At 40.4% G+C, this 18,819-nt stretch overlaps 2 protein-coding genes across 3 annotated transcripts; one reads left to right on the top strand and one right to left on the bottom strand.

The window, feature by feature from the left end:
* Positions 1–575: 575 nt before the first annotated feature.
* On the top strand, positions 576–7,745 carry LOC104433573 (DExH-box ATP-dependent RNA helicase DExH15 chloroplastic). Its single transcript, XM_010046369.3, has 8 exons — positions 576–1,076; positions 1,233–1,408; positions 1,498–1,611; positions 1,952–2,060; positions 2,231–2,317; positions 4,332–4,450; positions 4,967–5,147; positions 5,334–7,745. Exons 1-8 carry the CDS (start codon positions 582–584, stop codon positions 7,557–7,559), a joined length of 3,507 nt encoding a protein of 1,168 aa, XP_010044671.3. The 5' UTR covers positions 576–581; the 3' UTR covers positions 7,560–7,745.
* Positions 7,746–8,867: 1,122 nt separating this feature from the next.
* On the bottom strand, positions 8,868–18,542 carry LOC104433574 (paired amphipathic helix protein Sin3-like 3). 2 transcript variants are annotated; one of them, XM_010046371.3, is made up of 24 exons: positions 17,976–18,542; positions 17,745–17,893; positions 17,081–17,236; positions 16,796–16,997; positions 16,623–16,721; positions 16,272–16,439; positions 15,857–16,193; positions 15,505–15,641; positions 14,414–14,489; positions 14,303–14,332; positions 13,887–14,131; positions 13,642–13,796; positions 13,390–13,517; positions 13,040–13,294; positions 11,998–12,627; positions 11,771–11,862; positions 10,832–11,458; positions 10,617–10,717; positions 10,345–10,483; positions 10,107–10,259; positions 9,869–10,026; positions 9,701–9,800; positions 9,401–9,589; positions 8,868–9,209 (listed from the first exon to the last, which is right to left on the bottom strand). In XM_010046371.3, the coding sequence occupies exons 2-23, from the start codon at positions 17,816–17,818 to the stop codon at positions 9,434–9,436; spliced, it is 4,218 nt and encodes a 1,405-aa protein (XP_010044673.2). In that variant the 5' UTR covers positions 17,819–17,893; positions 17,976–18,542; the 3' UTR covers positions 8,868–9,209; positions 9,401–9,433. The 2 variants fall into 2 exon arrangements, with proteins under 2 accessions (XP_010044673.2, XP_010044674.2); XM_010046372.3 differs by having other exon boundaries at positions 18,032–18,542.
* Between the last annotated feature and the right edge of the window lie 277 nt (positions 18,543–18,819).

The raw sequence follows: 18,819 nt of genomic DNA, 5'->3' as shown, positions 1-18,819 counted from the left end.
CTTTCGTTTATTACAAATGTACTAATTTGTGATTTTTCAAAATTAATATATAATTTAATGAAAACTAACAAATGCTAAATTTACTTTAATTGTTTAGATAAAAAAATTTTTTTAAGAATCAAAATATTAGTTAGTTTAGAGTTTTTTGTGATTAAAAATTAATTTTGGGTACTAATTAGGGGTTTCTTAGGCCCTGATTATTTGTGTTCTTTTTTCGCTCATAACACAATTTCTATTTTTTTGTTAGGGGAATAAAAAAAAACGCATTTTGTTTGTGTTTTTATTCTAAATCTATTTTTTTTTTTTTTTAAAACAAATTTGGAACAGTAAATAAAAACAATAAAAACTTGTTTTTTGTTTCAAAACACTTATGAAACAATTTTCTCTCTTCTATTTTTTTTTTTTTTTTATTTTTTTATTTTTTTTTTGGTGATCACCGCAATGGCCGAGGCCGGTGACTGACCAAAAGGAAGAAAAAAATATATTAAAGGTTAAAATAAACAAAAAAATTATACCAATTTAATGAACATATTTTTATTTTTTTTTCCATTTAAAAATGACAAATCCGGAATAAAAGCGACATGGGAGTTTCTACGGCGGCGGAAAAATCTCCCGCCATGCGCAGCCTCTCCTTTATCCTCTCGCCCCTTCCTCTCTCTCTCCCGATCTCCGGCATCAAGACCGGCCACCTCCCCCTCCGCTTCCTTCCCTCCCTAGGGTTTTTGCGCACCAAGCCACTCCTTCGCGCTCGCTACAAAGCCCCAACCCCTCTACTTCCCGATGACTCCCAGCTCTCCGACGCCGACGAGGAGGCGGAGGAGGACGACGACGACGAGGACGAGGACGGCGAAGAGTTCGCCGCCGACGAGTACGACGACGTCTCCGGCGACGCCTACGACGGAACCGAGCAGAGCGAGGATGAGATTGAGGCCGCGGCGAGCGTGCGCGCCTCGTTTAGCGAGTCCAAGTCGCGGAGAGTGGAGAAGCTCTGCGGCGAAGTCAGGGAGTTCGGCGCTCAGCTCATCGACTTCGACGAGCTCGCTTCGGTCTATGACTTTCGCATCGACAAATTCCAGGTTCGCATCTTCATTGTGTTTCGCCGCTTTTGTGTGGTGAATTTTTTATTTTTTTTTTCCTCTCCTTTTTGGAGGATTGTGTCTTGTAGGCAAGACTTATGGAGCTTTCTTCGAACTTTCCGGTTTTTGTAGTGATTTGTGAATTGGTTTTGGTAGCGATTGGCGATCGAGGCGTTTCTGAGAGGGTCTTCTGTCGTGGTTTCGGCGCCTACTAGCAGCGGAAAGACATTGATTGCGGAAGCTGCGGCAGTGGCCACAGTAGCCAGAGGGAGGCGATTGTTCTACACGACTCCTCTCAAGGCACTGTCTAACCAGAAATTTCGCGAGTTTCGGTTGGTGGATTGGAGTTTCATCAACTGTTAAAGTCACTGCTCTTGTTAATCATCTGCCACTTTTCATTCTGTATACTTGCCTGGTGCAGTGAAACATTTGGAGACAATTATGTTGGCCTTCTAACAGGAGATAGTGCAGTGAACAAGGATGCTCAAGTGGTAATCATGACTACAGAGATACTGCGGAATATGCTGTATCAGAGGTGCACATCTTCTTAAGGAAGCTGTTAGTTTCAGTATAGCTGTACTAATTTGAGACTTTGTGGGTTTAATTTGGTTGTGTGTGACTAGGATGTTTAGGTATAATCAGGTTCTAAGAACAGCCTTTGGGTATCGTGGATATATCTCTCTCTTGTTTAGGATCCACAAAAATCATTCAGTAGTGCTTTTGATTCTTGATTGTTATGCCTACTCCCTGTATACAAGGGATGGGTTAAGTTCTTAATCATCGTTTCCACATTGCTATATTGAATTTTGATATTCCTTGCATAACTTTATCTTCCTTTGTGTATTTTGAATTGTGCAATTTGTCTTCTTGCGCAGTGTTGGAAAGGCCTCTTCAGGGAGTGGACTTTTTCAGGTGGATGCTATTGTCTTGGACGAAGTTCACTATTTAAGTGATATATCTAGGGGGACAGTCTGGGAAGAAATAGTGCGTAATCTCCCTCCCTCTCTCCCTCCCCCTCTCTCTCTCTCTCTCTCTCTGTCTTGCGTCCTCCTCCTCCTCCTCCTCCTCCCTTTTATCCCCATTATATTCAGCAGCTTGCAAATTTTCTGCTTAAGCTTTTATCCATGGAAACTGAATAGGCAAGAATACGCCAGGTTATTTATTCCCCAAAAGAAGTTCAACTTATATGTCTGTCAGCAACAGTTGCAAATGCAGATGAGCTTGCTGGCTGGATTGGCCAGGTACTGCTAAGTGCCCTTCAATGCTTATAAATTTGAAACTGTCAATTGCTTTGTCCCATTCAATGCCCAAAAAGGAACATCTTGCTTAAGCAGTCCTTTAATACACTACTTCAAATGTTTGTTAGATTACTTTCCTTTTGCTTTTACCCAGTTGCTCGTGCTGTATCTGGCAGCTTCTTTAAAAAGATTGCAGATTTTCCAATCGAACAAACATAGAGGAAACTGCTCATCTCTTGGTTCAACTGAACTCCTTAATAGAAACCTGGTAAAAACTGGTTTTACCGACTAATTGCCAACATTGGCAGATCAATCAATTCTGTCGAGCCTATTCAGAGTCTTCTCTTCATCCACCAAAAAAAAAAAAAAAAAAACTCAAGTATATATGTTGGAATACAATTGTCATAATGTAGGACAAAACATAATTGAAGTGTTCTTAAAAATACTTGTGTTCCTCTGCCTCATAAGTCCAATGATGTTATGGCAATGGCACAGATGATTTGCTGTGAGCTCAGAGCAGACAGTTGGGTCACGGCCTTACCTTTGACAAGTTATTTAACAGAGCTAGTTTTAAAATCATTGTCATTTGTTGTGAAACTTTCGCAGATGATTGTTGTCAAACCATGCTCTAAAACTTCTTCTGCTTTTTCAGGCAAAGTTAGTTTACTGCATACTGATAGCTATGTGAAAGTTAGATTCAGGGTTGCCGCTTCATGTGAAATGCAGATTACATTTGCCTCCAATATTTTCTTCTTTCCATGCATTGAAAAGGGAGTCATTTATTTTTGAGGGAGAGTTCTTGATCCAGAATTCTGTTTGATTTCATACTGGGAAGACAATTACCATGCTAATATAGGAAGTATTTGTCCCATTTATGATCTAACTAAAGCTTACCGACACCCATTTTCTTTCTCATCAACATGGTACTCTGCCATGACTCACCCCTTCATATCACCAGCCTTTTTTATTTGGCTTGACATTAGCGATGATCCTTGTCAATTTTTGAGATAATGTCTTGAAAATGTCACTCCCTCATAGTATACTTGTAAAGCAAATTACAAATTCACATAAGTTGCTTATTCTACGTCAAAGGTAAGTCAAAAATGATATCATTAATACCACGTAGTCTATTAAACTGACTCTTTATGGAGGTAGTAGTTAATTTGTAATGCTCTTTTTGGTGATTCTTCAAGATAATACTGAAAAATTGATACCTGTTAGGGAGGGATGCTACGTTTTGGACCAGGTTCTTGTGAAGTTTTAAATGGAAAGTGTCTAAAAATTGAGTAGAACTTGAGGCTAAAAAATTCTGTGAATTTGTTCATGTAACGGTTGTGAAGGACATTTGGAATTATGTCTAGTAAATTAGAGTGGGAAGTACCATCCAAAGCTGGAGTTTGGAGTTACAATGGGCTTCCCAATATATGAGAGGGAAATCCATCTCTCTTTTGACCTTTAAGATAGCTTGGTATGTTGCAGCTTGTCATATTTGGGCTGCTAGGAATTCATTGATTCATGTGGCTGGTTTCAATGTTGATGGTAAATCTATTTTTGGTAAGATCCTTACTGATGTATTGTATAGATTGTCTGATGTTAAAGGAGATAGGTCTTAGTTTGCAGCATGTTGAGATATGTGGGAACTGGAGGCTGCTATAGTTTCTTTTGCTTACACATCATATGCACATATAAAAAAGTGAGACATAGATTGATAATAAGCAGATTGTAAGAGTTACTGTAATTTTAACGGGCTTGATCCACCTGTTAATGAGTAGCTATTTGGAATACAGCACTTGCTTAGCAAGCAAAAGCAAAGAAAGGATAAAAAAGACTCCTTGATTTTCCTGGAACCAAAGCATAGAGAGAGGTCTAGAGCTGATCTGTAGAGATGGTCTTACTCTGTCCATCTGCACCCCTCGGGGCTGTGCTCAATCCAAACATATCGATTCACCCATACATACAGGCACTTTAAAAATTTCCTGGTGTAGCATCATTTACATGCTTGCATTTTTGTTCTCAGATCCATGGTAAAACAGAGTTGGTTACCTCATCAAGACGTCCAGTCCCACTGACTTGGCACTTCTCCACAAGGACTTCCTTGTTACCCCTTCTTGATGAAAAAGGAAAGCGGATGAACCAGTATGTCATACTTAATTGCAGGGCTTTATATTTACCTTGAATGTGTACAGAAATGTTACTCCTTCACTAAGATGCTCTACATGAACATTCTATTTCGGTCCACTCACTCTTAGCTTGTGGTATTCATCAAGAATGTAGATGATGCTCTTTTTGTAGTTCTTACCATTTTTCCAAGTATGGTGGATTTGGAGATGTGAAATGAGAAATGAAATAATAACCATTTTTTATCCCAGATGGTAGTTCAAAATGAGTTAATGGCAGCAGTCATGGCACCTTTTTTCCCTGGTTTTGTCTGCACACAGCTGATTATAATCCTTTTTAATTAAAAACTTTGCAGTGTGGATGATGTGCTTTGCTTCTCTATGTAGATCACGTTTTGTACTCTCCCCCACCCCTCCTGAAAAGAAAATTATTCATCATAGTTATCTTAATTTTTTTTTATTGTTTCTGAATTGTATAAGTAATATACTATATATGCTGATGATATGTCGTCTCTTCCCATTAACCTTGGAACAGGAAACTATCACTTAATTATCTGCAACTTCATGCCACGGAGCGTAACTCATATAAGGATGATAGTATCAAAAGAAGGAAATCAAGAAGACGCGGGGGTGATATTAACATCAACAATGTTGATGGTATCACCATGGAAGCTCCTCTTTCAAAGAACAACATGAATGCAATTCGCCGTTCACAAGTATGGACTAAGTTCATCAATGGGTTAGACAAAATTGTCTTACATTGCCGCAGAAAAGAAAAAGTTGTCAATAGTCTTTTTCTCCAGTCTCTCTTTTTCTCAAGTAATATTAGAGAATTTATATGTATCCAACCCTTATAGGGTTAAAAAGCATGATCATACCAATAAAACGAAAATATATTTCAGGTTCCTCAGGTGATTGACACTCTGCATCAAATCGAAGCAAGGGATATGCTTCCAGCCATTTGGTTCATATTCAGCCGGAGAGGCTGTGATGCAGCTGTTCAGTACCTTGAAGGATGCAACCTCCTGGATAGCTGCGAGATGAGTGAAGTTGAACTAGCTTTGAAGCGGTTTGGTATTCAGTATCCTGATGCCGTCAGGGAATCAGCTGTGAAAGGACTTAGGCGCGGTGTTGCTGCACATCATGCAGGGTGTTTGCCTTTATGGAAGTCATTTATTGAACAACTTTTTGGACGAGGACTTGTCAAGGTTGTCTTTGCTACAGAAACACTGGCTGCAGGAATCAACATGCCTGCTAGGACAGCAGTAATTGCAGCTCTCAGCAAGAGAAGTAGCAGTGGACGTATTCAATTAACCTCGAATGAACTGCTTCAAATGGCCGGTCGTTCTGGTCGCAGAGGCATTGACAAAAGGGGTAATGTTGTCCTTGTCCAAACTGCTTATGAGGGTGCTGAAGAGTGCTGCAAGCTGCTTTTTTCTGGGGTAGAGCCTCTGGTGTCACAGTTTACTGCTTCATATGGAATGGTGCTGAACCTTTTGGCTGGTGCCAAACTTACAAGTCACTCAAGTGAGTCGGGTGAAGTGAAAATTTCTCGAGCAGGACGAACACTGGAAGAAGCTAGGAAGTTAGTGGAGCGAAGTTTTGGCAACTATGTGGGCAGCAATGTTATGCTTGCTGCCAAGGAGGAGCTCTCAAAAATAGACAAGGAGATTGAGATTTTAACGTCTGAGATTACTGATGATGCTATAGACCGAAAAGCAAGAAGTACTTTGTCAAATGCAGCCTATAAGGAGATCGCTGATCTACAGGAAGAACTAAGGACTGAGAAACGCCTTCGGACTGAACTACGCAAAAAAATGGAATTGAAAAGAATATCTGCTGTGAAACCTCTACTTGAGGAGTTGGAGAATGGACAGTTGCCCTTTATATGTTTGCAATATAAGGATTCTGAAGGAGTTTTACACTCTATTCCGGCTGTTTACTTGGGGAAGGTTGACTCTCTCAATGGGTCAAAAGTCAAGGACAGAATTCTTGGTGACGATTCTTTTGCAATAAGTGGAGTGGGAGCAGAGGGATTTGAACCATCTTATCACGCAGCCCTTGGTTCAGATAACTCATGGTACTTATTTACAGAACAGTGGATTAGAACAGTCTATCGGACTGGTCTTCCTAATGTGGCCTTAACTGAGGGAGATGCTTTGCCTCGGGAACTTATGGTGACACTTCTAGATAAGGATGATATGCAGTGGGATAAGCTTAGTGACAGTGGATTTGGGGGTTTATGGTACAGAGAAGGGTCACTGGAAACGTGGTCTTGGAGTTTAAATGTGCCTGTCTTGAACAGTCTTTCAGACAAAGACGAGGCATTATACATGTCTCAAGAATTCCATGATGCTGTAGAATGCTACAAAGCACAAAGGACTAAAGTCGCACGGTTGAAGAAAAAGATAGCTCGTACAGAAGGCTTTAGAGAATATAAGAAGATCATAGACATGACCAAGTTCACCGAGGAAAAAATAAAGCGCTTGAAGACTAGATCGAAGCGCCTAATTAATCGTATAGAGCAAATTGAACCGTCTGGATGGAAGGAGTTTTTGAAGGTGAGCCATGTTATTCATGAATCTAGAGCACTTGATGTCAACACGAACATTATATTCCCTCTTGGGGAAACTGCTGCTGCGGTAAGGGGAGAAAATGAGCTCTGGCTTGCGATGGTTCTGAGAAGTAAAATTTTACTGGGCTTGAAACCAGCCCAGCTTGCTGCTGTCTGCGCCGGTTTAGTTTCAGAAGGGATCAAAGTCCGACCTTGGAAAAACAACACCTATATATTTGAACCATCCACGACGGTGACTGATGTCATTGATCTCTTGGATGATCAAAGAAATTCTATTTTGAATCTGCAAGAGAAACATGGAGTGCAGATACCTTGCTGTTTGGACAGTCAATTCTCAGGCATGGTCGAAGCATGGGCATCTGGATTGACATGGAAGGAGATCATGATGGATTGTGCGATGGACGAGGGGGATTTGGCTCGTCTCCTAAGGCGGACGATCGATCTACTTGCTCAGATTCCTAAGCTGCCCGATATTGATCCACAGTTGCAAAAGAACGCGCTTGCCGCATCCAGCGTAATGGATCGTCCACCCATAAGTGAGTTGGCAGGTTAAATTGGTGCTCGCCATTCGACATTTGTAAAAGTCCTTCCTAATTGTTTATCACAGAAAAAGAAAGGTTTCTGTTGCGATTTATTCACTGACAAGGCTGCATCAATTGCATGGAATAATCCAAGCAAGTATTTCCTGTCAAAATCTTGCATCTTCATCGAAGGAGATGATGCGAAGACTTCCTGTGAAGATTTTGCATGTTCATCGATTATTTCCTGTCTGGTTCCGAGCCCACGACTTTTAAGACAAAATAAAGAAGGACCAAGTAAAGCGTGCATCAAGCTCTCATCCCTGCTTATCTATACCAGCAAGTTATGTCAACCCACCGTCCTAAGATCGCTGTCTGCTATAAACATTGTTCCAAGTTGATCCACTCTATTACGCTGGGCTGAGCATATGGAACCACTTAGCGCCGGACCGAAGCGGCTGATTCTGGGTGGTTTCAAGAGGTGTCGTCCTGCTTTCAATTCTATAAAATTGAAATGTTGATTTTCAATTCGATTCCCTATTTCAGGTGTTAACTGGATTGGACCAATTTGTATTTTTGTATTTTTTTTTTATTTTTTTTATTTCTTAAACAAGTAAAGTGCAAACTTGAACCCTTATCTTTTCTCGCATATTGCTTGTTCTAAATGATTAAGCAAATCTTTGTTTCTTTCGTATCGCTACATTGATTCATCCAACTAGCTCATTTTGTCTCTTGCTTGTGTTTTTCTGAAAAACCCACTAATTTTACCTCCCTTGATTCATCCAACTAGCTCATTTTGTCTCTTGCTTGTGTTTTTCTGAAAAACCCACTAATTTTACCTCCCTTATCTTTGTTTCTTTCGTATCGTTACATTGATTCATCCAACTAGCTCATTTTGTCTCTTGCTTGGGTTTTTCTGAAAAAACCCACTAATTTTATCTCCCTTACTCGCACCTTCTTTAAATTAGTGAGTCCATTTGTGGAAAAGAAACCATTGAATCGTCCTCCTTGTTCAGCTTTCCCCTATGATCATAACTCCATCATCTCTCAATCTTCTTTGCAAATCTTGGATAAATTCCCACCTTCAAATTGCGACACAAATTGACAATTCAATTAATCCAAAAAATTATGTGAATCCACCAATTCTATTGAACCACTTGGGAACTGGACTAGGCCAATCAGTCTAATTACTAATTGTCGGATTTTTTGGATGGGACTAGACCGGATCGAGAATCAATCACCCCTTATAATGTGTGTAATGGTTCTGCCTCAATTTTACACGGGAAAAAGAACCCAGAGCCGAATGCAACCGATTGCACAAACAATAAGAGGAGCAACAAACGGTCAAACAACTGCAAGAAGATCCTTCATTAGCTTAGTGACAAAAAGATATCTAACAAGAATGGTTGATGAATGAAAAGAACCAAGTATCTCAATTTTACATCACGATATGACATTATTTACACAATGGTGGATCAAAATCCCCCACGAGATTATGCTACTCTACAAATTCTGAACAAGGTTGGCTTTCCTCTCGATCCCTTATTCTTTCGGTGAGACAGTAAAATGAACTGTCTGAGTGAAAGATAAAAACCTGAAAATCTTACAATCCCCACGAAAGGATTTCCCAACGTGGCACCATCAATAAGTATGGCTCTCGCGTACTCAATGCTTGCGGAATGATACTGCAGAAAAATGAAATCAAGATTTGGCTTTAATGTCTGAAACAGAAACCGAAACCAAAATGACCAATATAAACAACAAAACCCCATGAATTGTATAATCCACGGGAAATTAAGAGCATCGTTCTGTCATTTGAGAAGTTCACACTTTCCATATTGTCAAATATCGCTGAACTGAGGAAAATATCACATACCTAATTGGAGAAACATAGTGATATTACGTTCTGCTATGAGCTGCAGAGCAATCTATGAAACCTCTGTATTCTAATCGAATCACCATTCTGAGACTTTGTCTGGTCCTGACACGAGTTCTTTCCAATGGAAGCTTTCCTTTTCCTTTTAGTGCGGAACAAAAAATCTTCAGTATCCAAAACATATGATACCTGCTACATTCAGAATTCCAACTCACAATGTGGCAGTGATCTCCACCAGTAGATTTCTATAAAAGATTGACAGTTATATCTAAAAATAATGGAGAGACTGAGGAATCAGACCTTCGATGAATTGCAAGCGATCTTACACTCCAAACCATTGATGACTTTAACTCCTTCCAGAGCATGACCATCATCATCGGGCACGGATTTCCGTTTATTTCTGCAGCCATGTGCAACAGTTAGCCAGAGCCAGATGGCAAAGATTGTTGAAAATTCACAATTATCTACCTCTTCAGAAAAATCCCAAATTTCTCCTTTTTGTCAGGAACAATAGAGAGAAAGTCATTGTGCAGATAGGCCGCAAAATTAGGATCCATGGACACTGGAGTCACTTCAGGTTTATCGTGTCCATTATCCATAAGTTGTATTGACAAATGCGCTGTCAACTGCAAGCAAATAAGATTTCACAAGTTCAGCTTCATGCAGATATTGCAAGAAGATTCAGGAACAATGACATTAGACCTACACATTCAATGCGGTATATGTTCTCATCCTGAAGGAGAAAGCGTGCATTTTCGTGATATATAACATCAACAAATCTTCCACGTTTTCTGGATTTTTCATATGAATATAGTTGGAGCAGCTTGTTATCCATCTCATCAGTCACAATGGTTTGAAGCTGGAAAACACAAGATTGAGAAAAATTATCCATTGGAAAAAGGAGGAACATCTAAAAGTTTGGAAAAGAGAGAATACTAGCTCACCTGTTTAACTAGCTTGTATATCAACTTGTCTAATGTGAACAGAACGTAGGACTGAGTTCCAATAATAGCTCGGCAGTCGTCCTCAAATTTTGTATTATCCGAAGAACCATCAAGCAAGTTGTAGAGAGCACTCATAAACCTGGGGAAAAAATAAACGAGCTTCAATTTTACATGCACAGTTATGACCCCTTATGACAAACTTTGTCAAATTTCCAGTCTCGATTCAGTTCCCCCCACCAAAAAGGAAAAAAGAAAAGAAAAACACATGCTACCTGGCATAGGAATCAGTGGGACAAGGGTCACTTGAAGCCCTCCATTTCTTTTCGGCGGATGATGAATTGATTTTTGCTGATTGTATTCGCTCGTACAATGTCTATGGCGTAACAAAATGTTAACACGGTAACATATATAAAAGTATAACAAGAATATCAAACACTTCAAATGGATAACAAAAGGAATATAGACAGAAGAATATGAAGAGCCATACTTGATGAAGCCTAAAAAGCACATAAAAGGAATCATTTCCATAGAAAACCCGAGAATCCCCTTCTTTTTCACGCAAAGCCATGGGGACATGCTTCACCAGAGGCTTCACAGTGTGAAGGAAACGTTCTGAACCTGGTAATATAATTCCTTCTCCTTCAGGATCATGAGCATCTGCCACCCCTTCAGCCTCACCTTCACTCTCTGCCCTGTTGTCATCATGGTCACCATCTTCTTCATGCTCTTCACGAGAGCATTCCTCACTGCCCGAGACTTCCCCATTCTCAGAAGCATTATCACTGTCATCTGATGACCTCTGTGCACTTTCCTCACCCTCATCATCTGCATCATCATCGTTTTCTCCTGCCACCTCAGGACAGTTAATTGCATCTCCATTTCTGGTCTGGTATTGCCTACTGGTTGCACTATCCTTCACTTTATGCACAGCTTCTAAAGCAGCTTCCCCATAAGCGGCAAAATTATCCTCCTCAAAATCCCCATTAGGAGATAATTCACCCTCTTCTCTTTCAACTTTTGAGTGCCCAACTGATTCTTCATGGTACCTATGAATGCTGCTGGTATCCTTCACAACACCATTGGCAGACACATTGGCCCGCGTACACTCATCACCCTGATAAATGCAAAGAAACACACATCAACAAACACAACACATCAAATGCAAATGCTGAGATTTTTTGCCTCTATAAAATTGCAATCTACAACCCCAACACAGGTTAAGCAATCTTTACAGCCACCTGCCCTGACTCACAAACCATGCTCACACCTCTAGCTTTCAATTTTAGCAAGACTGTAGTTCCATGGTACCCAACTCAAAACTCAAAAGCCCATCAAAGGAACAGATATAAACAGTAAAACAAAATCTATTTTTTAAGGGAAAACAAGATGCTTTCGATGTAGAAGAGAAAATTGCATCAAATCATACCTCTGATGAAGGTAAGTTATCATTACTTGATCGCATATCCACAGCAGTCTCTGCAGCAACAGTACCAGGTCTAGAAGGGGCAGAATTCAGCCCTTTGAAATCAGGGTAAATTAAAAAAAAAAAAAAAAAAAAAAAAAACTCAGAACTTCAGCCATCGTATGAGAAACCAAATGGTATCAAGATAAGTTTAAGGCAGCTTGTCCAGCATCAATCATCAAAGGGCAAACCTGGTGTATTGTCAATGCCAGTTTTCCCCTTACTTTGCTCCGCCACTGCCAATCTTTCATTTGAGTTGACTGGTCTACTAACACCTGACATTTCATCAGCTAGGGATGCCAGATCATGTACTTTTCCTTGTTCAGAAGTTCTACAAGCAACATGATCCACGCCAAGAGAAGGGACTTCAGCATCCCTGCCATCCCCATTTTCCAATACCCTGCAAGTAATTGATGGTTCTGGAGGAATCATGTCATCCTCATTTTTTAGATGATTTGCCTGTCTGGTGTTCAGACCACCATCATCATGCCCACTATTGGCAGTACCACCTCTACCAGCTTGTCTTTTAGCCTTTACCCCATCTTCTGTGTCTTCGACACCCTGAGGCCGAGAAGGAACACCCAGTAATGGTTCCAAAAAAGTGGTCCAAATCTTCAAGACTTTATCCACTTGCTCAGTTGTACAAACTTCTCCACAGGAAAATTTGATAATCTTGTACAAATCTTCATGAATGTCAGGATCTGGGAACTCAAATTCCAAATCTGGAGCTACGGTTCGTCGATTTCCAGCAGCGACAGCCAGAAGTATATCATCTTCGTTACGTTTTTTCTCATTAATTTCTTTTATCTCAGCCAACAGGGCTGCAAAACATTATAGGAGACATCAGAATTTGAAAACTTTATTCAATGTACTGTGTCATCAAGCAAATGGGACAAACTAGTCCAAAAATTTCAATAAGCATGTGCTAGACATCCACACTAAATCCATTTCAAGAAGTAACTAATCAAATCATTAATGCAAATAAAGCAGCTTATAGAAGCTGACAAGCTGCTGACAAATAAGAGGTACACAAGGATAATTTGGCCCAAGCCCAGGAAGAGTTATTCAAAGGAGGAACATCTTTAGCTTTCAAATGTTCAATGGGCCACGTACTTGCTTTTAACAGTAAATACTAACTTCTAGTAGACTAACAGGAATCACAAATAATGAAGCAGTTATGCATTGTATTAAGTAGACATTATAGAAAAATCACTATATATCCAGTACCATTACCTTTTGTGCTCAAACTTTTGGTATCCTGCTGCTTAAAGTAGAAACTACGATGATCGAGTGATTTGTGATAATTCTTGGCATAAATTTCAGCCCAAACTTTATTGAAATCTGAACGACATCTTGCCCACTCTTCTTGCTTCTGCTTCAAACGAGTTAATATTACAGGCAGAGCAAGGGGTGCATTCTTCCTTAGTACATCCATCACGTCAAGCCCATGGTCACCATACAAGCGCTCAATGCATCTCAAATTAAGAGCTGAAAGAACAACAAACCAGGAGCGCTGTATCAGAATGCGACATAAACAGGACATAACTAGATTATTTACACACAAAAGGTCAATCGGTTATAACCTGTAAAGTGCTCCTCAATACGAACTGGGCTGTCCGGTTTGATTGTGTTGTTATTAATCTTCTCTAGCAGTTCTTCAACACGCTTAGTAGTTACATTCACAGACTCCAACAACATGTCCAATTCAAACCTGAAAGGTTTTTCAAAGACAAAATCAAAAAACAAAATCAAACTTGCCCATATCATTTCAAGCAAATCATGCAGTTGACTAGAATGCACATCGTTTGTAAACCATGTTGCAAGCAACTTCTGACCTGTCATCTTCACAACGAAACAGGCTTTCTTCATATTGGTTTTTGCGCATGTGCTTGAATGAGTAGTCCTCACTTCCAGAAGTTACAGACACCCAATGGTCATTCAACACTTCAGCACCAAGCTCTGATCTTTGGCTCACGGAGGGAAAAGGATACTGCAGGATGCCGGTCATCAAAAAGTTTTAGTTCCCATATCAATATCTCATCACTTAGGTATAAAGGTTACAAGATGTAAGTTCACATACATTTCTAGGCAGCAGGCGATAACTGGGAGTACAGCGTTCACAGTTAGAGAGGTCAAGTTCGTTAATTGGTTTAGCAGCCAAACACTTATCCTTGCTTAAAAACAAGGACGTCTTGTGAGCATCTCTGGACCTATCAAGCCTATCCCTTTCACGTGTTTCGCGATCCTTATCCTTAACCCCTCCATCCTTCTCACGATCACGGTCTCTGTCTCTTTCCTCAGACTTCACTGATCTGGGCAGGTGTCCTTAATCAATTAAAATGCACAGAAAATAAGCATCAGTAATCATCATGCCTGAAAAATGTGGCTACAAAAGTCAAAAATCGAAAATCATGCATTTATAGAACAAATCTCTCCTACTGAACTGGAAGGATCATGCAAAGAAATAGTAATAAATAAAAGGATATGTTAACGTACTCTTGCTCATGAATTCAGCAAGAAACCCTTCTGCAAACAAACAAAGATAAACCATTTAATATATGCATGTTCAAGAACAAACAGCTGGATGCTTATGTTTTCAAATCTTACCATTCTTGTCACAATGTGCTAAAAATTCATTTAACCCATCCATAAGTTCCGGATATTTGCCAAGTAAATCACTCACCTGGAGAGAAAGGAGTTACAACAAATCATCACGAACTGAACAAGATACATATTAGTAGGAGAATTTCTCAGGAATATGAAGGGGCAAAAGACAATATCATCGGAACAAAACAACTTTGAGGCACTTATTGTGATAAAGTCAGAATTATACAAAAAGAAGAATGTTCTTTTGCTACAGGTCAAAAGTTTGTTGTTTTACAAGGGCAAGGAGACTATTGCAATTGCTAAGTGAGAACATTATATCTGTCTTTGATCTAGATCCCCTATCTTGGAGTATCAAGGATTACATTGCATCATCCATCCCAAAGGCACCAACAGCACCCCTAAAATGAGCATTCTCTACCAAATAAATATGTTCTTCAACTTTCTACATCTACTCGGGCTCAATTAAATTAAGGATTAATTACAAATAACTCCCCACACCGAGAAGACCATTGCAAATACATCCACGTCCTCTAATTTTTTACATAATATCTGTTCCATAAATATCCTGTCCCAATGAAACTTCAAATTGTTCCAACCTGACTCTTTCAACCTCTTCAAAGGCCTTTTTCCATGATGAGTGGGAGATAAACCATTCAATATGAGGAAAAAAAGCTGGGTGGCGGGGTGTTGGGGGGATAAATGAAAAAATTGAAAGGCTATGTGTATACTAGTTTAAATCTAACGGATATTGGTTTTTCCAATAAACCTTATAACTGGGAGGGTCTGCGCAACTAAGCCTTGAGTTAATTAGAATTTTAATACTGAGACTGCCAATACACTCAAGGAATTACAAGTACAGAATCTACCATAAGGATCCACTCCAGCCAAACATGCCATTCAAGCCCAAACATTTTTTATGGTCAAAATCCAGAGGTCTGTGGCCGCTTTGGTGTGGTATAGTGTGGTGGCCACATGCCAAAGTCCATGATTTATACCAGCTGAAGTAACAAGCATAAACAATTTTTTGCTACAAAGAGTCTAAAAAATTGATGAAATAAAATCACTTGTAACAAGTATGTTCACAGCCATACCAGTGTTTGCAATTCTTGCCGTGAAATTATCCCCTCACTGAAAATATGAAGGCACCTCAAAAATTCCTGGTGATCATCGGGATTACGTAACTTTTCCTTTACTTTATCAAAGAAAGCAAACTCTTTGCTATAGATATCTGCAGTGACACAAAATTCAGCAGTAAGTGGCAGTCAATCAATATTTAAATACAAATTTGATACGTGATAGGCTGATCTATAACATAATACTTCTTCCGGAAAAAGAAGAAATATTCCGTTAAGCAAAAGCTTTTCACCTTGGATATTTACATAATCCGTCTTTTTACTTCGAAAACCAGTAGCTTGTAAATAAGTACAGCATGTAAAAACTCACTTTTAACAGTGCTTTTATCATCATATGAGGATGAACTGGGAAGTGTACTGAAGTTCTCTTCCACTTCGCCATCTTGATGCAATTGATCAGCACCCGAGCGAAATGCTCTCCGTTTGTTGGAAAACGGCTGCAGGTTGATGTCTCTAGTGCTATCATGTTCAAATTCTCTCTCATCATGCTCCTGTTCTCTCCTATCTCTATCGTCTCTTCTCTCCTTTTCTCTTTCACCGCGCCTTCTCAGTTCCTTTTCTGCTTTCAGCAAAGCTCTGTCATGATCTAAATCAGGTCGGTCTACACTGTGATCATTATCAGCATGCAAAGCAGATATCCTCTCCTTCTGAAAATCAAGTTCACCATGTATAAGCCAGGGTTAGATAAGAAATGAGAAAATCAGCATAATTGAGTGCATGAAAACCTTGTCAACATGCATTTGCCGCATGGACAGCATGGTGGAGCTCCTATCACGGAGCATAGAGTTCCTTCCAGATTGAGGATACATATTAGACGCTGCAGAGGAAGTATCAGGTAGAAAGTGTGTGAATTCCAGAAGGAGGTCAGAGTGGTCTTTAAAAAGAGTGGCAACCTGCACGGGGAAAATAGCCATCGCAAGTGAGGAACATGCCACTAGTTGCAAAGACAAATAGAAAGTGTTACCAGGAAATGGAAATCTAATAACATTTTAACAGATGTGATTCATTTGAAAACTGAGAACAAAGAATATATAAAACTACAGTAATAAGTGAGGTTGAGAGTGCAACTGCCTTACCTCCTGATAGACCTCAGTAATGGACTTATTTTCTTTTCTATACATATTCAAAATGTCTAAAAACGACTTGTAGACACGATCGTCGCCTTGAAACCTTGTCTACACACAAAATGCAGGTTGTTAGACCTCAAAAGCATCAATGCACCACGTTCGATAGTGACATCCATCTCTACCTTAATCTTGTTCACAAAGTTAATAGCTTCTTCAAATTCAACAGGCTTCTTTTGTGGAGGTGGTTGCTCTTGCTCTTGCTCATCTTCAGGAGGAAGAGTTATCTCAAATCCCTTTGGCAGGAAAGTATTGAAACCTAAAATCAGTTGCCTATATCCCTTAAATAACTCTTTGACCCTTGCTATGACACCCACAGTGTCAATTCTGTCAGCACAATCAACTATTTGGTCAGAAAGTTATCAAAGATCATGCCCGCAGACCCAGAAAACTTTGTCACGCTATCTTACCTCTGAGCCTTAAAATCTTTCATAACTTCAAGGAAGTCATCGTACTTCTCTCTATTGTGCTCAAAAATGTCTTTCACTGCTTTAAGGTATGCCAAGGCATCATTTGTAGTCAGCTTTTGTGCACTTCCACTTCCCATGACCTGGGCTTGCCCAGAGCTTCACATAAAAAGAAAGGAAATTAGTTCTTTTGAGATTTACGAACCCTTCCCTCGTATCGGTACCCGGTAATATGTTTCTGTATAGATGTAACCATGATCCCTCTTAAAAATAGATAATCGACCAACTATCATACAAAAGTCCATCCGTGCGAATCCAGCAAGAACGGCTCCTACTTTAGACTTTCAGTGAGCATAGAACCTATAACAAGAAACAGAACGTGCCAGATATCCAAGCAATCGGACGCTTACAAAAATCCGATCTTGTTCCAGCAGGTTGTGAGCAAGAAATTTGCTGGAACTTCATCCAAGAACAAATTTTAATCAAGCGAAAGCGTAAAAAACAAGCATACAGAAGACAGAAGCACTAACAATGCCCCGATCAGAAGGACCTAATCTCATCCTCAACAAGACAAGTCTTGCCAAGCTCGCAATCAAATCCTCTACAAACAAGTCGATCCGCACGACAAAACGTAAAACACATAGAAATAGGGAGAGATAGAACTTACTTTTCGCCGCGAGAAGAGGCCACAGGCCTCTTCAGCTGAGAGCTCATGTAAACATCATCCCTAGACCTCTTCATCTTCAACGCCGGGGTTAAAAAAAACACAAGACGAGCCCTCTTCCCTTCCACTATCTCAGCGCCACATCACGCCCGCTGCTCCAATCAAATCCGAAATCCCGCAATCAGCGACCTCATATTTGAAAAACCAAACGAGCACGCGCGAAGCAGATCTAACCGCGCAGGTTCTGGAAGAAGCCAAAGAAACGCAAACCGACGACGCTGGAATTGTACCTCGAGCTGCCAACTCCGATCGCCTCCCGCAACAACGGTCCCCTCCGGCGAGTCCCAAAAAAAAAAAAAAAAAAAGAAAAGAAAAGAAAAAAAGAAACACTCGAGGCCGATGAGCCGGTTCCCCACGTTGCTTGAAGATAAAGGTAACGACTCCAGAGCGCGGAGGGAGAGGGAGAGGGAGAGAGACGAACGCGCGGAGCAGAGAGAATGTCGAGAGCAGAAGCTCCCGCGAAGCGAGTCGGCAGGAGGATCGTCGAGTGGCGGAACGAGCAACTTGCTGCGAGGAGGAAGGACGAAGGAAGGAAGGAAGGAGGAGGAGACGAGGGGGAAGAAGACGACGACCGCGACTTTCCTTCGCCTTCGCTTCTGCGAAAGGCGCAGGGGAGAAGAGGCGGAAACCGAAGGCGGAGAAAAGGAAAATTGCACAAAAGAGATTTGAGAGTTTCGTGTGAAGATGATGATGCTGTTTGCGGAGATATGTGTAGAACCTAACGGGGAGAGAGAAGACACAGAGGGAGGGAATAGGATAATTAAAATCGCTGTTTTTTTTTTTTCTTTTATTTCCTTCTTCTCTGCGGGAGATGGAGGAGGCGGAGAGTGGCGATAGCCATTTTGGGAGGGACGGACGGGGGCGGTGTACCGGCTGTAGGCGGTCGGTCAGCGTCCCCCGCCTTGTGGAATTAGGGCACCACGGCTGGGCTTCTTCGTTAGAGTCGATCATTTATTTTTTTATTATTTTTTTAAAAATCTTTTGCCAGTCTGCTTTCCACTTGCAATTTGCAATCACA

The sequence above is a fragment of the Eucalyptus grandis genome, chromosome 2 (assembly GCF_016545825.1).
Source record: "Eucalyptus grandis isolate ANBG69807.140 chromosome 2, ASM1654582v1, whole genome shotgun sequence".
Lineage (NCBI taxonomy): Eukaryota > Viridiplantae > Streptophyta > Magnoliopsida > Myrtales > Myrtaceae > Eucalyptus > Eucalyptus grandis.
The sequence above is the reverse complement of the archived record's forward strand: the minus strand, read 5'-3'. Positions and strand labels throughout refer to the sequence as shown.

Bases quoted from the DNA above. Each gene is read 5' to 3' on its own strand.
- LOC104433574 (XM_010046371.3), bottom strand. From the start codon at position 17,818: ATGAAGAGGTCTAGGGATGATGTTTACATGAGCTCTCAGCTGAAGAGG. The intron at 16,998-17,080 runs GTAAGATAGCGT...TTGTGCTGACAG, and splicing joins AAAGATTTTAAGGCTCAGAG to AATTGACACTGTGGGTGTCA. The intron at 11,863-11,997 runs GTTTGCCCTTTG...CTGATTTCAAAG, and splicing joins TGGCATTGACAATACACCAG to GGCTGAATTCTGCCCCTTCT.
- LOC104433573 (XM_010046369.3), top strand. From the start codon at position 582: ATGGGAGTTTCTACGGCGGCGGAAAAATCTCCCGCCATGCGCAGCCTC. The intron at 1,612-1,951 runs GTGCACATCTTC...CTTCTTGCGCAG, and splicing joins CGGAATATGCTGTATCAGAG to TGTTGGAAAGGCCTCTTCAG. The intron at 5,148-5,333 runs GTATGGACTAAG...AATATATTTCAG, and splicing joins ATGCAATTCGCCGTTCACAA to GTTCCTCAGGTGATTGACAC.